This window comes from Mytilus galloprovincialis, chromosome 11 (assembly GCF_965363235.1).
Source record: "Mytilus galloprovincialis chromosome 11, xbMytGall1.hap1.1, whole genome shotgun sequence".
Lineage (NCBI taxonomy): Eukaryota > Metazoa > Mollusca > Bivalvia > Mytilida > Mytilidae > Mytilus > Mytilus galloprovincialis.
Window position 1 is genome coordinate 8,898,449 of NC_134848.1, and position 21,063 is coordinate 8,919,511.

At 33.0% G+C, this 21,063-nt stretch overlaps 1 protein-coding gene across 4 annotated transcripts in view; it reads right to left on the minus strand.

Moving 5' to 3' along the window:
• The window catches only part of LOC143051588 (uncharacterized), a 28,393-nt gene extending 11,504 nt beyond the window's left edge, over positions 1–16,889 (minus strand). For all 4 annotated transcript variants that reach the window (XM_076224474.1, XM_076224473.1, XM_076224472.1 and 1 more), the window contains exons 1-4: positions 16,798–16,889; positions 9,998–10,096; positions 6,841–6,984; positions 5,140–5,457 (exon numbers count right to left, since the gene is read on the minus strand). In XM_076224474.1, the coding sequence (XP_076080589.1) occupies positions 5,140–5,457; positions 6,841–6,984; positions 9,998–10,066 (531 nt within the window). In that variant the 5' untranslated portion in view covers positions 10,067–10,096; positions 16,798–16,889. The remainder of the gene's footprint in view (positions 1–5,139; positions 5,458–6,840; positions 6,985–9,997; positions 10,097–16,797) is intronic.
• Between the last annotated feature and the right edge of the window lie 4,174 nt (positions 16,890–21,063).

Genomic DNA, 21,063 nt, shown 5'->3' on the forward strand with positions numbered 1-21,063 from the left:
TTCATCTTATACTGATCTTATCACAAACTAATACATGTAAACTAAGATAAGTTTCAAAGTCATTAGACTGTGACAGAGGGGTGTGGCCAAATATTTTCCATGGAAATGAGATGTGCCAATGTTTTTACAACTGAATACCGATTAACATTGGCCTACGATTAATGGTTTCCCTTGGTTTGAGGGAAGTTGGGGCAAGTATGGACACAACATTCAAGCTGGATTCACCTCTAAATTTGGATTGTGATTAAATAGTTGACACAGCATAGGTTTCTGACACAGAATGAATGAGGTCTAATGAACTTAAAATATTTTTTTTGCCTTTGAGCAATTCACTATGCTGTTGAATATTAATCCTCTCAAAAAAATGTTTGAAAAAATTTTCTTTTTATTTATGAAATCTGAAATGAGAAAAATTTAACCCCCCCCCCTCCCTCATTTTTTTTTCACATCCCCCTTTCCCTTTTTCCAAAACAGCTTTCCCTTTTTTCCAAAACTGATCTCAATTCAAATTTCTAATAGAGTTTGCAACAATAACTACTCATTTAAAGACATCATAAAATATTAAAATGTAAAAAAACTGCTTGTTATCACTGAATGGTAAAGATTGTTTTAATTTATCAGTTGGTAGTAAAAGTGAATATACATTGTATATTGTATAAAACAATGATTTAAGTTGACTCAACTACTATTCTGGACAAAGAAAGATAACTCCAATTGAAAATTTCTTGCTATGCACAACATGTGCAATTAGATATTTCTTGCTATTGTGCAATACTGTGCAATTGAAAATATTTGCTATTGCACAATACTGTGCAATTGAAGATTTCTTGCTATTGCACAATAATGTGCAATTGAAAATTTCTTGCTATTGCACAATACTGTGCAATTGAAGATTTCTTGCTATTTCTGAATACTGTGCAATTGAAAATTTCTTGCTATTGCACAATACTTAATATTATAATTTTGGATCCTGATTTGAACCAACTTGAAAACTGGGCCCATAATCAAAAATCTAAGTACATGTTTAGATTCAGCATATCAAAAAAGTCCAAGAATTCATTTTTTGTTAAAATCAAACTTAGTTTAATTTTGGACCCTTTGGACTTTAATGTAGACCAATTTGAAAAGGGACCAAAAATTAAGAATCTACATACTCAGTTAGATTTGGCATATCAAAAAACCCCAATTATTCAATTTTTAATGAAATCAAACAAAGTTTAATTTTGGACCCCAATTTGGACCAACTTGAAAACTGGGTCCATAATCAAAAATCTAAGTACATGTTTAGCTTCAACATATCAAAAAAGCCCAAGAATTCATTTTTTTTTTAAATCAAACTTAGTTTAATTTTGGACTCTTTGGACTTTAATGTAGACCAATTTGAAAACGGGACAAAAAATTAAGAATCTACATACACAGTTAGATTTGGCATATCAAAGAACCCCAATTATTCATTTTTGATGAAATCAAACTAAGTTCAATTTTGGACCCTTTGGGCCCCTTATTCCTAAACTGTTGGGACCGAAACTCCCAAAATCAAACCCAACCTTCCTTTTATGGTCATAAACCTTGTGTTAAATTTTCATAGATTTCTATTCACTTATACTAAAGTTATTGTGCATAAACCAAGAAAATGCTTATTTGGGACCTTTTTTGGGCCCCTAATTCCTAAACTGTAAGGACAAAAACTCCCAAAATCAATCCCAACTTTCATTTTGTGGTCATAAACTGTGTGTCAAAATTTCATAGATTTCTATTTACTTATACTTAACAGTCAGGGGACTTACTAAAATAAGTGATTTTTAAATCACTTATTTGAGTAGCAAAATTGAAGTTTTGTCACAAATTGTGATTTTGTAGTTTTACCAAAATTTTAAACACATAGGTTTTAATAATATCTTTTCATTAGGCCAAAAATAAAATATTGTTTGTTTCCCCTCACACGACCGACCCGGTAAAATCACCGCGACCCGAAAAATTTTATTGGCCATTCTTGTCCACTATTTTTTTTTGCTATGTTGGTTTTTGGTGATACCTTTATGATGCTGTAGTCAACGAGCGTTTTAAATCAAGGCATTTTTGCAAGGATTAGCTTCTACATGATTCGGAATCAAGGAAACAAAGCCACACGATTTGTGGGCAAGGGTGATCTTTTTTGAAAATCAAAAAAAACCTGAAGCATCTTTCAACCCGCTGAGTGCATCTTGATTTGTTTTGTATCTAACCCCTGTTCCTGAATCGTGCTTTAAAATCTATCTACTGTCTTTGTCTTTGAACAGGTTGGGCACAAGTCAGGAAATGTGGGATACATGTATTCCCTGCTTTCAGGGAACATCCCTGTTTTCTGGTGTAAAAAAAACAGTTTAAATGGGATTTCTTTTTTCAATTTATGGCATGAACATTACAAAAGGGCACGTTTTAACATTATAACTGCATCCGTAGAATTCGTAAATACTTATTAAAAGTATTTTAGGAAAAACAAAACATTAATATAAAGTGAAGCCGTGTTTCTTCTAGAACTCGAAAAAACATACAAATCTTTGTTTAAGAATCAATTGACCAAGCTGCATGATCCAGGTGTAACTGAACATAACCAGTCTTCACGACGAGTGGCAGCCCAGGCAGCCCAGGCTGGTAAAATTACTCTCGGGCCTGTAAAAATCAGACTTACAGCTGCGGGCCTGTAGATTTAGCAGTTCAGCGTGAAGACTGCATGCATAACTAAATTAATATGTTCACTGCTATTGAAAATTTTTATTCATTGAATTTTAGTGATAAACATACATGTATCTTTTTGTCATCTCATAATTGATGATCAAGGTATGCATTGGTAAACAAAGGAATTGTTTTGTTGTGAGTTATGCATCAAATATGACTTGAACTAAACTTGATTTTTTAACTAAAAACACACTTGCTATCATTAAGCATTGTTATCACAAGTAGAATATGCGCTTTTGTAGATTTCATTACATTAAATGAATAGGAAAAAAGGAGGTCCCTGTATACTGTTTTGTTTTATCACCAGAAAACTGGGGTGTACACTGAATTAGAATACAGGGAATACCCCACTTTTCTTGACTTGGGTCTTACCTGTTGAATTTTATATAAATTCAATATAGAAAATCATATCAAGGAATAAAATAAAATAATTTGCCTACCTACCTACCCATACCCTAACAACCTCAGTCGGGTGAGGGGAAACAAAGATATTTTTAATGTTGGCCTTAATAAAATTGGAAAAAATGAACTTTTTGCTTCTTTTATGTAGCAAGGTTTATGCCTTTGATGCTATCATTTATCTGCAAATTCTATTTTAGTTGAAAATATGCTATAATAATGGCTTTACATAATAAACTCATACTTTCTTAACAGATTTTTCCCAGCAGTGGGAGTATTTTTCCTGTAAAGTTCAAGGTTTTATCTTTCAGATTATGTAATAAAATTCTACTGTTCGGGATAAAAATTTCACTGTTCGGGGGTGTTGAAATTAGTGGGGGTTATTAGAATAATGATACTTAAATAAGTGATTTTTGGGAAGGAAATTGAGGTATGATACTTAAACAAGTGATTTTTATGTCATTATCCTAGATTCAGTACAAGGTCATCACCTGAAATGACCTGGTCATCCTAGACAACACAGATGTTGGTTCTGATAAGTTTAGAAACATAATTAGTCCCTGGATCATTAGTATTCTATATTTAAAGCTATAATAAAATTCAATCACTTCTTCTAATGATTTATTTGTACTACTTAAATAGGTGAGTATTAAAGAAAGACAACTCTTACTTCCAATCTGTATGGAAATAATGTTACTTAAATCAGTGATTTAGAAAATCACTCATTTAAGTAAGTCCTCTGACTGCTTAAGTTATGGTGCAAAAACCAAGAATAATGCTTATTTCGGCCCCTTTTTGGCCCCTTATTCCTAAACTGTTGGGATCTCAACTCCCAAAATCAATCCCTACCTTCCTTTTGTGGTCATAAACCTTGGGTTTAAATTTCATTGATTTCTATTTACTTATACTGAAGTTATTGTGCGAAAATCAAGAATAATGCTTATTTGGGCCCTTTTTTGGCCCCTAATTTCTGAACTGTTGCAACCAAAACTTCCAAAATCAATCTCAACCTTCCTTTTGTGGTCATAAACCTTGTGTCCAAATTTAATAGATTTCTATTTACTTAAACTAAAGTTATAGTGCGAAAACCAAGAAAATGCTTATTTGGGCCCTTTTTGGCCCCTAATTCCTAAAATGTTGGGACCAAAACTCCCAACCTTTCTTTTGTGGTCATAAACCTTGTGTTAAAATTTCATAGATTTCTATTCACTTTTACTAAAGTTAGAGTGCGAAAACTAAAAGTATTCGGACGACAACGACGATGACGCCAATGTGATACCGATATATGACCAAAAAATTTTCAATTTTTGCAGTCGTATAAAAAGTCAAATGTCAGTAGACCATGACTAAGGGGGAGGAGCCAAATTATCTCCATGGAAATAAGATATACCGATGCTTATACAACTGCAAACCAAATATGATTGTCCTACCACTTGTTGTTCACCATGATTTAGACCTAATCACAAACTAATACATTGTTGATGCCGCGGACACCCCCAATGTTGGAAACGGGATACTGATGTCTCACTTTTTGACACCCTCAAGGTGAAACAAAAATTGATTTCTAATATTTCTTCTTTCATTTGTAACATACTAGTAAAGATCTGCAACTTATCTTATATTAATTATAAATAATAGATTATTATCTAAGGAATTTTCAAATCTGGAACACCAAACAGGATCAGGTAAAATCTAAAAGACACAACAAAATCTGTACATTTATATATCACTCAGTAAATTAGTTTTTATGGAATAACTAACACAACATAAAATTCTTCAAACAATTTACCGAAGAATGAGGGGCCTGATTGGTTATTTTGGTTCTTCACGATCGGCGCATTTTCACATTGTGATCTGTTTTTCTATAGATTTTTTTTTATATTTTCGTGATCCGTGATCATGAAAATTTATTTTCTGTGAATCATGATTGACAAAAAAATCAACTAAAGAATCGTGATGAGACCCCCCACCACCACCAATCAGGCCCCTCAAGAATAGAAAAATCAATAATGAAAATCATACTTTCAAATCTAAAGACTTATATTTCTTCCCTGCTTGATGCCTCCGTGTGTGCAAGATAAAGCTACTTTTTACACTGAATTCTTCACAACATATCAAACATTTATACGGTTTGAAACCAGTGTGTGATCTCATGTGTATCTGTAAGTCATATCTGCTAAGAAACTCCTTGCCACATAAATCACAGTTGTGGAACATTTCTCCAGTGTGTGTTCTTATGTGGGTTCTTGTCTGTTCCTGTGGGTGATCGAACTGACTAAACTCATTACTACCTTCCACATATTTACTTAGTTCATCTTCAGGATGTGTTCTTATGTACATCTGTAACAAAAAATATGTATACATCACCCTTAAGGTCAGGTGAGCTAAACTAGAGGCTCTAAAGAGCCTGTGTTGCTCACCTTGGTCTATGTGCATATTAAACTAAGGCCAGGATTTTTTAATTTGTTGGTTTATGGATACGCCGACCCGATTTTGCCGATTTGCAGAATAAAAATAAAATTGACTTTTCATGCTTTTTTATTCCCGCCGACCCTAACAAAACCATTATCGCAAACAAATAAATTAAATTTCTTTTTTCTATGAAATGAAATGCATTAACTACTAACGGAATTGATAAAACTTTAATCTGGTGTGAAAACTAAAACTTTCAATTTACGTATCTAAATATAGACAAATCAATCATAACTGACCTTGTAATGTCGTACGGAATAATTTATCAGAACGAAACCTGTGTTTAAAACCCATTACACATTAAGTATGTTTCTCGTATTTGTCATCATTCCGTAAGATAGAAACATGGAAAATGAACTTGTCAAACAGTGGAAGACGTCTGACAAGTTGAAGAAATTAATTAAAACAAATCCTTTGCAATTTTCTTCAGACTTGTGTCATTGACAATAATTTTTTTTTTACCCCATTTGGATATAAAAAAAAACAGGAATGCATCACAACTGATGAACCCGATTTCCTTTTTCCAGTCGACGAGTCTATTACGTTTTTGACATACATGAGTGTTGAGACTGATTTTCGTACGACGTTTTTTTCTTTATCATTTTCATGTTTGAAGATCATTAGGACCAAGTTTCCTGAAATTGTTTTAGGGTAACGTTTGTGAAATGACGATTTGAATTGCTCTTTGTCCGTGGACACAAACCCCCTTTTTCACAGAAAATTATTAGACGATGTCATGCGATGTTTATAGCAGCTATAAGCAATAATATTTCATCGAAATTATATATAAGAAATGATGATCAAATAGCAAACCAAACATATTGTTAGAAAGGTGAAATATATATTTTTTTGCATATTTTTTTTCTTTTTTTTCCCGACCGACCGACCCGACTTTTTCATGGAGAAAATCTGTGAAGCAACAAATTAAAAAACCCTGGCCTAAGGACAAATATGCCTGAATGGTCTGAAAATTTTAGAACAGATAGATCATGACCTAAGAAACAATTTTATTTGAACAAATTTGCTCTAAATGCCTTTGTTTCAGAGATATGAGCCAAAAACGGCATTTTACTATGTACTTTTTTAGCAATGTTGGCCATCTTGGTTTGCGTGAAGGGATATCTGACACATTTCTTTTACTAGATCGTGTTTATCATATTAATCATGCTTATCATGTTTGTCATGTTTATCCTGCTTATCATGTTCATCTCCTGATCTTACCTTATGTTTACTATATGAAATGATTCTTACCTGTACTTCTTCCTCCAACCTTTCCTCATCAATTGATACATTGTTTTGTGGTGGTATCATTGCTACACTGTCTGTCTGTCTGTTTGTGTCATTCTTTCTCTCGCTTATTGGATTGGTTTGGATTTCAGACTGGTTTTCAATACCCTGTATAAACATATTAGATGTTACACTATGTGTTGTTTTTAATGTTCTCTCATGTGTTGTTTTTAATTTTCTCTCATGTGTTGTTTTTGATGTTCTCTCATATATACATGTAGTTTTTAATGTTCTCTCATGTATAGTTTTTAATTTTCTCTTGTGTGTTGTTTTTAATGTTCTCTATATCATGAGTTGTTTTTAATGTTTTCTATATCATGAATTGTTTTTAATGTTCTCTATCATGAGTTGTTTATAATGTTCTCTCATGTGTTGTTTTCAAAAAAATTCTCATGTGTTGTTTTCAAAAAATCTCTCATGTGTTGTTTTTAAAAAATCTCTCATGTGTTGTTTTTAATGTTCTCTTGTGTGTTGTTTTTAATGTTCTCTATCATGTGTTGTTTTCAATGTTCTCTCATGTGTTGTTTTTGATGTTCTCTCATGGGTTGTTTTTAATTTTCTCTTTGGCATGAATTCTGTCTTTGATTCAAAAGTCAGGTGCCTGTGATTCAATGGTTGTCATAATTGTTCATGTGGTAAATATTTGTTTTTAATTCAATTTTTTTTAATAAGGCTGTAAGTTTTCTTATTTGAAGTGTTTTATATTGTCATTTTGGAGCCTTTCACAGCTAACAATAGGGTATGGGCTTTGCTCCTAGTATATATTTGTTTAGGGGCCAGTTGAAGGACGCCTCCGGGTGCGGGAATTTCTCGCTACATTGAAAACCTGTTGGTGACCTTCTGCTGTTTTTTTTTCTATGGTCGGGTTGTTGTCTCTTTGGCACATTCCCCATTTCCATTCTCAATTTTATCATTGTTGAAGGTTGTTCAGTGACCTACTGTATAGTTGTTTACTTCTGTGTCAATTTGGTCTCTTTTCTCATTGGCAATCATACCACATCTTCTTTTTTGTGGGATTGTAAAAAAAATGTTTGAGAAAATTAACGGGAGATTATTCAAACATAATAATTAACAGGTTGTTATACTTGGGAATCTGATGCACAGTAGTTGTCGTTTGTTTATGTAATTTATACGTGTTTCTTGTTTCTTTTTATATAGATTGGACCGTTGGTTTTCCCGTTTGAATGGTTTTACACTAGTAATTTTGAGGTCCTTTATAGCTTGTTGTTCGGTGTGAGCCAAGACTCCATGTTGAAGGCCGTACATTGACCTATAATGGTTTACTTTTATTAAATTGTTACTTTGGTGAAGAGTTGTCTCATTTAGGCACTCATACCACATCTTCCTATATCTATTTTGACCTGAATTCCTTCACCGGTTGGTCTGACATCAAAGGGGGTCTCATTGGGGGTTCTGATCCCAGATCCCACTTACTGTTTTGTCAGTTTCCTGTATCCCGATTATACTATGTACCTAAGCAATTCTCATTTTTTTGTAATTTCCCTTGTCCTGCTAGACCTTAATTCCAGTTTTCACTTTTCACTAGGAAGGCACATTATATTAATAATACATGGGTGATGGGTATCAGAGCAATTTTTCACACTATAATGCACTATAATTCTCAATTACAGTTTTCTGGATGGTGGTTGCTGACAAAAACTGCCTTCCAAGACCCCCCCATACATTTTTTTCTGGAATAGCCCTCACTTAAAAATGCATTTTTATCAAAGTTTGGATTATTGAAACAATGCTTGGAAATTATATATAAACAAGGTATCCTTAAATGTGTAAATCTTGTATTCTGCTTACATATATAGAATAAATGAAGAACAGAATGAAATTGAATTTTTCATTCTACTAGAAATGACTCAATGGTTATCTGTATGAAAAGTATATATTTAGCTGTGATACTATAAAATAACACCAAGTCTATCTATTATGTGTTAAAATAAGCTTAAACAAGAATGTGTCCTCAGTACACGAATGCCCCACTCGCACTATCATTTTCCATGTTCAGTGGACAGTGAAATTGGGGTAAAAACTCTAATTAGGCATTAAAATTAGAAAGATCATATCATAGGGAACATGTGTACTAAGTTTGAAGTTGATTGGACTTCAACTTCATCAAAAACTACCTTGACCAAAAACTTTAACCTGGAGCGGGACAGACGGACGGATGGACGAACGGACGGACGGACGCACAGACCAGAAAACATAATGCCCCTCTACTATCGTAGGTGGGGCATAAAAATCATATTGCCCAGTAACATGAGTAATGCCCAGTATTACCCATTTCTGGGAGTATTGCCCAGCCCAGGAAAACCCGGTGGGAATTCCCGGGCGGGTAATACTTTGCCAACCCTGATTTTTACTTATAAGATCATGAAGATATAAAACCGAAAACATCTGCCAAAATCGAACATAATCATAACTTTCATAAGTCCCAAAGAGATTCGGTTTAGCCAGGTTTCACTGTATACATGGTATATTTATAACAAATTATGTTTTGACACACAAGCCATTACAAAAATATTTTTACTTTTTAGTTGTTACCTTTTTAGCCATTGTTTAAGCCATGTATGTTTTTCCACCTTTTTTATTTCCAGATATTCTCTTTGTATTTACAATATGTGTGACTTATGCTGACACAATAGACAACTTTCGAGTTTGATGCATTTAAGTCAAAAACTTTGGTTTAAGTGAACATCATTTATCCGTTAAGGGCATCAACACTTCGGTTCCCATGTTGAGCGAGTGGTTTGAAAACTATGATGCTATTACTTGTATCATGGTTATTGAATTTTATGCATTTTAATGCATTTTCATTTTTATGTATATGATTTTTATACTTTTCTGTAACCTTTGTACTTGCATGGTTTTATGAGAATAAACTATCTATCTATCACAAATTATTTTTCAAATTGAATTCTCATAATTGACAATCAGCACTGCTGTCATTAGGGAATTGTGATTAAGTACCTATAGAACAAACATTATTTATAGTTTATCCAGCACAATGACAATCTCTTAGATGCTTGATTCTGTTCTACAGTATGTTCAGGTTGTTGTCTCTTTGACACATTCCCCATTTCCAAAAAACTTGAAAGTTGTCTTTTCTTACTTTTTTTCTTTTTCTTTCTCTGTCCTCTCGCCTTATAACATCTTTGGATTTTTTCTTTTTTCGTGGCATCTTTTCAACTATTAAGACTCTTTTTATTTCCTAAAAAAAATCCAGTTATATTTCATTCTTTACATCAGTCAGGGGTACTACTTGTACACGTTATTTTTATTTACTTGAAGAAGTAAAAAAAAAATATACACATATAAGTAAATTAATAATGTTTAAATATTCTCCCTTTAATTTCTCAAAAAATTACTTGCATAAGTAAATTTTTCTTACAAAGTTACAATCCTACAAATATTCTCAAGTTTTGAGATGTAAAATCAAGGCTTTTTAAAATGATTTTTCCCAGGTTAGCTCATATTTTTTAATTAGAGTTCAATGTTTCATCTCATTAATTCAACAAAGAAACTGATTGCACAAAGATTTTAAGTATTTGCCAAGGCCTTCAAAAATTGCTCCTGAGGAGCTTGTAAATGAGCAGTGACAGTGTTCTGAAGATAACAGACAAATAGGATTTTCATTGCCAATGAAATTAATTTTTAAATGTTTAGTAAAGACATCTGCAAAGGGCAGATAACTTAAAATTGTATTAGAGCAAGGATTTGTATTAGAGCAAAGAAATCCTAAGAATTCAATAAAAGAAGATATGATGACTTTTTGTTTACCTATACAAGTAAATATAATTCACTTAAAAATAACTTGTACAAGTAGTACCCCTGACTGTACATTGAACAACTTATAATGGTGAAGTACAAAAAAATGTACAATTTTAAATAACAACAAACATAACTTGTATGTAAATATCAAAGCATTGTTAGCACTGTAGGTAGTTCACCAAAAACCTAGGCAAATGTAATTAAAATAAAACGCTTCGCTGAGCACAGCCTGATACAACCACAGATGTCTTACCCTGAACAGTTTGGGCAAATTTGGACACAATTTTCACGCTTGATACTGTCTGAATTTAGATTGTGATCAAATTTTTGACATGATATTAAAAGGTTTCTGACACAAAATAAATGTGGTCTGGGATCTGACAAATCTATTGCCCGATACTGTGCATGCTGTGCAACTAAAGATTTCTTCTTGAAACTTTTCTTTTTTTGTTTGAAAATATGAACTCCTTTCTCTGGGAGAAAACACACCCCCCCTCCAACTTTTTGAACCCCGCTTGGTGAAATTACCCCCAAACTCTATCTTAGCCATTCCTTTGTAGTATAGAACCTTGTAGTACAATTTAAGAGATATCCATAAAGGAGTATGTTCGATAAGGTCCTAAAATGGCCCCCTTTTTTAGCGTAAATTTCAAATTCGGATTTATCGACCAATATCACGATAAATTATAGCTAATACATTGACTAGCTAGGATATAAACCATTTTGTTGAAAATTTTACGTTTCTGCGTTTCATTATGACGTCACAATTTGTACTCATATTGATTTTTCACTAAAAAATCACTGAAAATGGGTAAATTTCTATAGATTATTGGACAGGAAACATAGAGCGCATACGTCGACAACAAAGATCTTTTAAAATAATGTTTATGAAGACATTTCACATGTCTTATTTGAATCTTAAAGACAAATCCTTCTATTCAGATCTACCAATAATATCTTCTTTATATTTTATTTTTACTTTAGGCTAGGTAAAAGCTTTAAAATAAGCAAATAAAAAAATGGGGTCACCGACCTCGTTTTCGATTTAAAACGCCATCTTTTTCACGGAATTTGGAAATTGGGACTTCTAGTCAATAGCAGTGTAATATTTTTTTTAAAGTCCGTATCCAATAAAAACTTGTCTGTTTTGTTAACCTAGTTGTTAATACAAACTATTTTAATAATATCACCCTTTACTGAATGGAAAACAATAATGATAAGTCGCTATAATAGTTTTCCCGCCTTTTTTTATTGTGAAATACCTATAAAAAAAATAGGTTTAAAAAAAATTGACCAATAATTTCTCCATGAGTCTTCAATAGAATATGCGTTGTTTATATCTAAACAAAATAAGGAAATAAAAAGATGGGGTCACCGTAATGGAAAAAAAGATATTTCAAAAAAGGGGTTAACAATTTGAATTGGCGGGAACACATTGCGCCAATTCTAAAAACAACGTCGAAAGACGTTCGGCCGTTTTAGGCTATATTCTCACAAATTAGAGACAACCCAGTTCTCATTATTTGCTGTTTTGTTGTTTGTTTGTTTTAAACTACGATAAATTCACATTAATCTACACATGATAGTACTTAGTTTTCAGTCAGTATCACAGACACGTAATATAAATGCGGTGGTTGGAAAACAATGCGTTGTACAAATGTACACACGAATGCTACTGTGAACATTTCATTTCAGGTTATTCATAGTGCTTATGTGTTGAACAGAAATTTTTTTTAAAATAGTGAAGACATTTTTATATAATATCATTGTTCAATCAAAGTACATCTGAAAGACAAGACAGAATTTTGCTTCCGGTATCATGAATTTTAATTTCGTTTAAGAATGTTGTTCCTTTTTATTTTGATGATAATTACTTAAAATCATTAGAAATCTAAGACTCCGTTTCCAATAACAATAAAGATCGATCATTTCTGAGATCGCCAATCTTTAGTATTGCAAAAATGAGAAAGATCGATCTTCAATCGGACGTAAACATTCCATCTCCAGACGTAGTTTTAAAAGACCGATTTTTTTATGAACCGATTTTTCTTCAAGTGAAAACGCTTAAGATACATCGCGATCGACTTTTCAATCAATCAATCGATATAAAATTCCAAGTGTTTTATGTAGATATGAAAATAAATCTGCTCATGGTCAGTTTAAAAATGACTTCAGTGTTTATTCTCAAATGATTTGACAAAACGTGCCATGGAGATAATAAAAACCAAATTAATATATTCGACATTTTTTGCGTCATTCTTCTGAAAATATATAAATAGAAAAAGAAAATGTGGTAATACTATGATTGCAAATAATACAATGCTCCACAAATGACCAATTGACACTGGAAATTATTAACTATGGGTCACCGTACGGCCTACAACAATGAGCAAATCCCATACCGCATACACAACTATAAAAGGTCCCGAAAGGACAAATGTAACACAATTCAAACTAGAAAATAATAAAAAAAATAATTAATGAAAAACAAATGTGTGACTCTTTTACAAACAACAACCACTTTAAATTACATACTCCTGAGTTGAGACAGGACCCGTTACAGCGCTCGACTGATACCGTTACTTATTCGTTCCTTATTTGATTATTATACGTTGAAATACATTGCACCTATTACGAAACAAATCTTTTCAATTGTTTTCTTGTCTCTGGTGTTAGCTATAAGTTCTTAAAAGTGAAATATACCTATTAGCGCGTATGTACCAGTTTTAGCGCTAGACCAATGAATGACCTGCTACTTATTCGCTTACAATATGTTTGTTATAGGTCGCACCTTTTTAAACAAATCTTCCATTTTTTTTTTCTTGTCTCTGATGTTATATATTGGTTCTAAGAGATAAAATAACCCTATTCTAAGGCGTAAATACTCGTTTCAGTGCTCGACTGATGCCCTGTTACTTATTCGTTCCATATTCTCTTACTATACGTGTGATATTCGGTGCACCTTTTTAAAAAAATATCTTTTCAATTGTATTCATTCAGTATTTTTTTTTCTTTCTGTAGATTACTCATCTTCAAACGAAATGACCGTCATAAGTAATTTTTTTCTGACAATTCTTTTTTTAATTACTTATGACATGTTAATCAAATATAATATTAATAAATGCAGAAGCATATAATTATCTAATGAACCAAATATTTCCTTATTCAATTTTTTACGATTTTTTGTCAACGAAATGGTTAGGCTAATTGTTTTAGATATGCAATGTATACTAAATGTAAACGCACAAGTTCTTTTAAAAAGATCGAAAACACGAGATGCTCTTCAGAGATCAATTTTATTTCAATTCCGTGCAAGTGATAACGGGGTCTAATTAACACCATTTCTGTTTTGATCACTCATCCTTAGGCATCTATGAATATCGAAATATTCCGTAATGTTGCTAGAAACTCAGTCTTAGTATACTCATACAGCTGTCATACCGTGAGTATGAATAAAACCTAGTCCGACCTCTTTTCTCAAATCTCCTTTTAATTATTTTTTTCCCATATGCATTCATCTGTAATTCTTCATTCCGACATCTTTTTTACACAGACACGATTATGTTTTTTTTATACAAAAATTGCGCACCTTATACATAAATATCAAACAATCGGAACAAACTCGGAATGGTCATATAAAAAAACCTACAATGTTAGAAGATTATATGTTAACTTCTCTAGATGTACTTTGTTTTACATGTATGCGTCATTAGGTTGCTGTTTTGTTGGTGTTTATTTGAAATCCTAATTATCATATTCATGTAAAAATGTAAGTGCAGTACACATTCAAAATACGTCAGTGCAATTTGCCATATCCATACCTATTGCTAAAGATACAGTGAATTTTGAGGACATGATCAGAAAGATTGATGATTTTTGTACTTTCTTAATGATTTGTAAAATATCGATGTAATTAAGAACCTACAAAAGTCTATACATGTAGAAAATTAAGGAAAAAAGTATTATATTAAAATTTGATTGGCTCGTCTTGTCGTCGAGTATCCAGATTCTACTTCGTTTCTTTACGGTAATTTTTGTGTACTTTTTGTTGTTAGATTGCTGTATAGTTGACTCTCTTTTCATTCTCATATTTTATCCAATTCTGGAACATGTCTATTATATAAAACAATTTTCATTTTTTTCTCGGCAAATTAACCTATCAAAACGATTGTCACTCTCTCCATCGGCTCAAAGAGGAATAACTCTAATAAACGTTTCCAGTTCGCGGAAACCGCGACGTCATAAACCACTGACGGCACAGTACTGTTGCGCTTGTATATGCGCATAAACAATAGAGGGATTTGTCTTTAAGCTTGTCGACGCCTGCGCTCTATGTTTCCTGGTCCTTTATTTGGTTGAAATCTAGCTGATTTTGTCAAATTTCACCAAAATCACTTATCTTGATCTTTTTTGGATGTAAAAATCAACGTGTTAGAATTAAACTTTGACAAAAACAGTTCTGTTTAACTTTCTAACATATCTTTAAGGCAACTTAAAACATTTATTGTCTTGTAACTATGAACTTTATAATTGGGGCCAAATATGGCCCTTACCGAACTTACTCCTTTAAACACAAGTCATTATCTGCAAAAAAGAACCAGATGCTCCGCAGGGTGCAGCTTTATATGACCGCAGAGGTTGAACCCTGAATGGTTGGGGCAAGTATGGACACAAAATTCAAGCGGGATTCAGCTCTAAATTTGAATTGTGATTAAATAGTTGACACAGCATAGGTTTCTGACACAGAATGAATGTGGTCTAATAATCTTAAAATTTGTATGTTGCCTTTGAGCAATTCACTATGCTTGTGTTGAATATTAATCCTCTCAAAAAAATGTTAAAAGAAATTTTCTGTTTATTTATGAAATCTGAAATGAGAAAAAATGACACCCCCCCCCCCCCCCCCCTCATGTTGGTACGAATCGGAGTTGGAACAAATCATCTAGATACCCACATGAATACATGTCATGCTGGATAATATTATTTTCAAAACCGATTCAACTGCAAATGTAAAATGTAATTTATGTAAGCTGAATAGTTACAAAATAGCCAATCCGAATCCGGGTCTGTTCGCGCCCAATCACGTTCGCACCCTTCCACATTCGCCCCCATTCACTTTCGCACCCCACATGTTCGCACCCAAATTTTGCGAAAAGTTCGTTCGCACCCCACACGTTCGCACCCAATTTTACCGATTTTTTTGAGGTGTATTGGTATAAATATATATGCCATTGTTTTTAAATAATTCGAGATACTGACAAGTTTTTTTGTGTCATGACAAGTTTATAAAAAAAAAAGTCTTTGTTTTTAAGTCGGATTATGTTATTCTGGCAACAACTATTTCATTTGTGTGTTGAATAATTCTTAATCGTGTTTTGGTTAGTGTATTGAAATAATTTGTTTTTCACTGTTTCTAGTCAATTTTAAGTGCGAATCTGACAACATGTTGAACAACTGGTATGCATGGTAAGTGTTATTTATTTTATTAGTATTTACATCAAAGCAATTTAAAACAACAATCATGATTTATAAACAACAGTAAACAATAACATCAAATTAGGCTGTTTATAAATACCAATTAGCAATAATCATACATAATCAACATTTAATAATTAATCATCAGATTGATAAAAAAAAAATCTATTCAATAAATTCTCAAATTTTATTCAAATAGAATACAATTATTTGTTATATTCATATGAATAATTTCTAACAATTTAACTTAAATTTTATTAAATATTGGGCGCGAACATGTAGGGTGCGAACGGACGTGGGGGGCGAAAATGTGAGGTGCGAACGTGTAGGGTGCGAAACTATATTGGGCGCGAACGGACCTGATACCAGCCAATCCCGGTTAAAAGTTTATGAACAATGTACTTCGGCCTATGTCGTATGTGTTTTATTTTTGCACTATCAATTCCAAGTTTACTTTCCACAGCAGTCACTGTGACTAAGAGTGAGAGAAGTATTTCACTTCGTATCTTATCACCTATTTTCCTATGTTTTCTATGTATCCCAAAAACTGGCATTGTTTTAAAATGCGTTTAAAAACAATACTGAAGAGAGTCCATTCCTTGTGTAGGTTTAATGTTTTTGAGGTTTGTTTGGTAAAATGGACATAATTCTAGTTCCTATACTTACCAAATATATTTGTATAGGTCAATAAATTGTATAAATTGAAAATTAAACGTTTTCATTCAACAATTTGACAATACCCAGCCAAGCCGAAAAGCCGGAAGTGAAAATAGAACGAATGAAAGGGAGATAATCACGATTAAATACCTATGGAACGCCTTTTTAACAAAGATCATTGTTTTGTTGTATAGATTTGCACTTTTTTTAAATCAAATCAATCCTTCATTCATTCATAAAGTTGTTTTTTTTAAATGATTATATACAACGTAACTCTGTCGCAAATTTTTTTTTATGGAACAGCGTTTAATAGTGCAATAAACCTGGACCAATAAACCTGAGACTATTATAAAACATTTACGATGTTGTGTACTAACAATAACTTTACAAATTTCAGCTACTTTGAAATTTTAGCTGGTTGGCGCTAAAAACTGCTTTATGTGTGAAATTTATACAAAACATTCCTTTTTTTATATTTATAACATGTGATTATATCTAAATAGCATGTAATCAACAAAAGAAATTTTTCAAAAGGGGATTCCAAAGGGGACGAAGTGTGTGTGTGGGGTGTGTGTGGGGGGGGAGAGGGCAACTAAATGTCCCCATTCAAATGCACTGATCGTCCAAAAAAGGGGGTTCCAACTGATGTCAGATTCCCCCCTCCCCTATATACCTTAATATACTAAGTTTATATCAAGTTATACAAGGGGGGGGGGGGGGATCTGAGACAAGTGCCTGTGATCGGATCCTAGGCTTGATAAGATAAAGTGAAGTATAAAGGTAAGGAATAAAAACAAAATCTTACTGGATTTGGAAGAAAAATCAAAACTCCTTTAAATGGAAAAACTTACGAACTGTTAAAAAATTGTTGTGAAATGAATGACCAACAGAAAGAAATCGTAGGCCTTAGTATATAGCACAAGTCCAATCCATGACGCAGATTTTTTTTAAATTTCTAAAACAGTTTTACAATTGTCGCAAAAATATATAAGTATAGGCCTTTATGAAGGGATTTTCAATCCCAACTGAATGCGTTTTATTTAATATACTGCTGACACATTAGAATTTTTAATGTCCATTTTGGTTATACATGTTATATAACTTCACATGTTTTGATGTATTTTATAAAAAAAAATTACACGATATATTTGATTTACAAGTTGATCAGAAGAAACACCGGCATAGCTAGATAATACTATATAAATAACACATAGCTGAGAGGGTGCTAGAGCAGATTGTTACCCCGACAAAACATTGTCAACCGCGGCGAAGCCAAGGTTGACAATGCTTTTTCGAGGGGTACCGGTCCAATCTGCTCTAGCACCCTCTCAGCTATGTGTTATTTAATTTATTATACTGAATGTCCATACATTATTGTCTTTTACAGATCAATTTTATCTTAAAAGTATTTCCTATGGCGTCATGTACACAACAACGTTACAGGTAGACAAAACAACAAAAGTTAAGCAAGATGTTTTTTTTTTTTTTTACTTTGAAAGTCAAATAATTAAATCTGAGCAAAAACGTAGAACTTAAGACTTGTTTGAATTACTTGGTGTAAATTCAATTCATTGTCCTTTAAAATATCGATTTTTTGATTGGTCTGGACGAGAGGGTAACATTACAAAAAATGTCACCCGCTCAGCCATGTGATAGAGTAAATTAACACCCTTGTATTAGCCAATCAAAATATGGCATTTTAACGTGAAGTATAATAAAATTATTTATCTAAATACTACTACAATTTGATTCTAATTGGTATTGTAATTTTCACTGTTATGAGTACATGGTAGATAACTTAAAGTCATACAAATCTAATATTGAATTTCATCCACATTATTTTTTAATTGTCGGAACTCGTTTTAGTCTTCGACATTCAAATTTGACGTCACTTTGCATGGGCGTTAAACTGGCTTTCGTTAACACGGCTGTGTATTTTTGTAATGTATTCGTTTTAATTCTGTCGCTAGTCACCACTAAGTTTAATCATGCATAACTATTATATAGTCATTTTATAAAATTTTCTATTTGCAAAAGTATGAATTATTCTTATTAATAATGATGTTCTTGTCCCAGGCGGATAACACTGGCCGCAATTTTTTGGAACATTTGGTCCTCGGTTATCTTCAACTTTGTACTTGTTTTGGCTTTCAAGTTTTTTCATCTGAGCGTTGCTGGTTAGTCTTGTGTGGACGTGGCGCACGTCTGGCGTATTAAATTTTTAACCTGGTACCTTTTGTTGGCTATCATTCGTTTGTTTACTGATCTGTCCTATATTTTCTCCCATTTATTTATTGTTGTCCTGTCATGTAATGTTGTCATTATAATGTTATAATTAACATTGCCATTAACGCGGGGGGTTTGACCTGCCACAAAACCAGGTTTAAACCATAATTTTTTTCTTCTTAAAATGCCCTGTACCAAGTCAGGAAAATAACCATTGTTATATTATAGTTCGTTTCTGTATCTGTTACATTTAAATGGTTTGTTTCTGTTGTGCATGTCGTAAAACCTGATAAAACCTGATAGTTCTCTTATATTTAATACGTTTCCCTCAGTTTTAGTTTGTAACCTGGATTTATTTTTTCTCTATCAATTTATGAATTTCTAACAGCGGTATGCTTCTGTTGTCTTTATTTAATAGTTATCTCTATCGCTTTGATTATGTATGATTGCGTTGTTTGTAGCCTATTTTCTCAGTTGTTTTCCATTTTGCAGGTACCAATGGAAGCGTGTTGTATTTGTGATCAATTATCCATTTTGACTGACTTGAAATTGGCGGAAAAATTGCTAAAATCAAGAATAATGTTGTTACTATGCAAGTAATTAGTTCCTAAAATTAACGGATGGGACGTAAACGGCAAAATATAAACTTCAATTGCATGTTGTTCATTGTTACATGCAACCAAGATTTTTGTTAAACCAAACACTTTAACCTTTGTATTATCGGCAAGTCGCACTTCAGACGGAAATTGTTCAAAACTCAATTTAGATTTGTTTGGAAGAGTATTATATAAAGTTTGTGAAATAACATTAATTGAACTACCAGTATCTACCAATGCTGCTATGGTTATATCTTCAAATGAAACTTGCAAATGTACAAAAGAAGTTCCATTGTTTTTATGTATGCTGGCACTAACTAAATTTTGACCGAACGACCGTGCCTGTCCCTCGGGTTTTAGCCATTTCCCGACTGGAATTGTTGGAGGGTTTTACAGAATTGTGCAGTATGTCCCTGTTGGGAACATAACTGACAGGTCGCTGATTGGTTGGGAGGTCCAGTTTTAGTCCAATTACAATCCCGATGGATATGACCTTGTCCCCGGCAACCGTAGCATTCGCGCGAATCTTGTTGTCGAGGCGGATAGTTTGATGCCTGGCGATAATCTTGTCGTCGATAATTTGGTCTTTGGGTGTTTGCTTGGTTGTCATTGGTCTTTACCGTGATATTGGCCACCATTGATGTGAGTGTTTTTATCTGATCCTTCAGGTCATCCATTTCTGTTTTAGAATCAGTAAAAACCTTAGTCTCATTTTTGATAGCTTGTGTTGATATCGCTTCAGTGCGATATCCGCACGCTTCTGCCATTTTGGATGATGTCAAGGCTGCTTGCAGGGTAGTTGGGTTTCCTGCGCGAACGAAAAACGCCATTTTGTCCGGCAGACCATTGATAAATTTGGATAGAACCTCATGTTCTGGTTTCGATAGAATTTGTGCTTTTTCTACTAAATTACAATAAAAATCTTCAATAGCCTGACCTGAACTTAGCCGAATGTTTTGAAAAATTTCATTTGTCATCAGCATTGTTGAACTTTGCCCTGCAAAGTCCATGTAATGTCTTTTAAATAAAGCTAATAGTAAAGTCCAATCAGACTTTGTAGTCTTGCTTACATTATTAAACCATGTAAGCGCTGGACCTTTGAGATGCAGGTGAAATGCTGCAATTTTTCTTTTGGAATCCAGTAAATCATAAAGAGTTGAGTAGGACTCAAATTCAGCCATAAATTTAGCGGCATTTTCTTGGGGGTAACCGGAGAATTCCCTACACTTTACAATTTTCTCCATTGGGATGGAAGCGGGTGAGTATGATGAAGAAATTAAGGAAGTTGTGCTTCTAGTAAACGGTAAATGAGAAATGTCCGTTCGAGGAGTAGATTTTGGAATGTTGGTTATGTTGTCAAACGAACGTGTCGGGGTCGGTAAAGATTTAAACTCGTCCTCTTGTATAGCTTGTTTCGAAATAAAACTGTCACTTAATAAATATCTAGACTGAG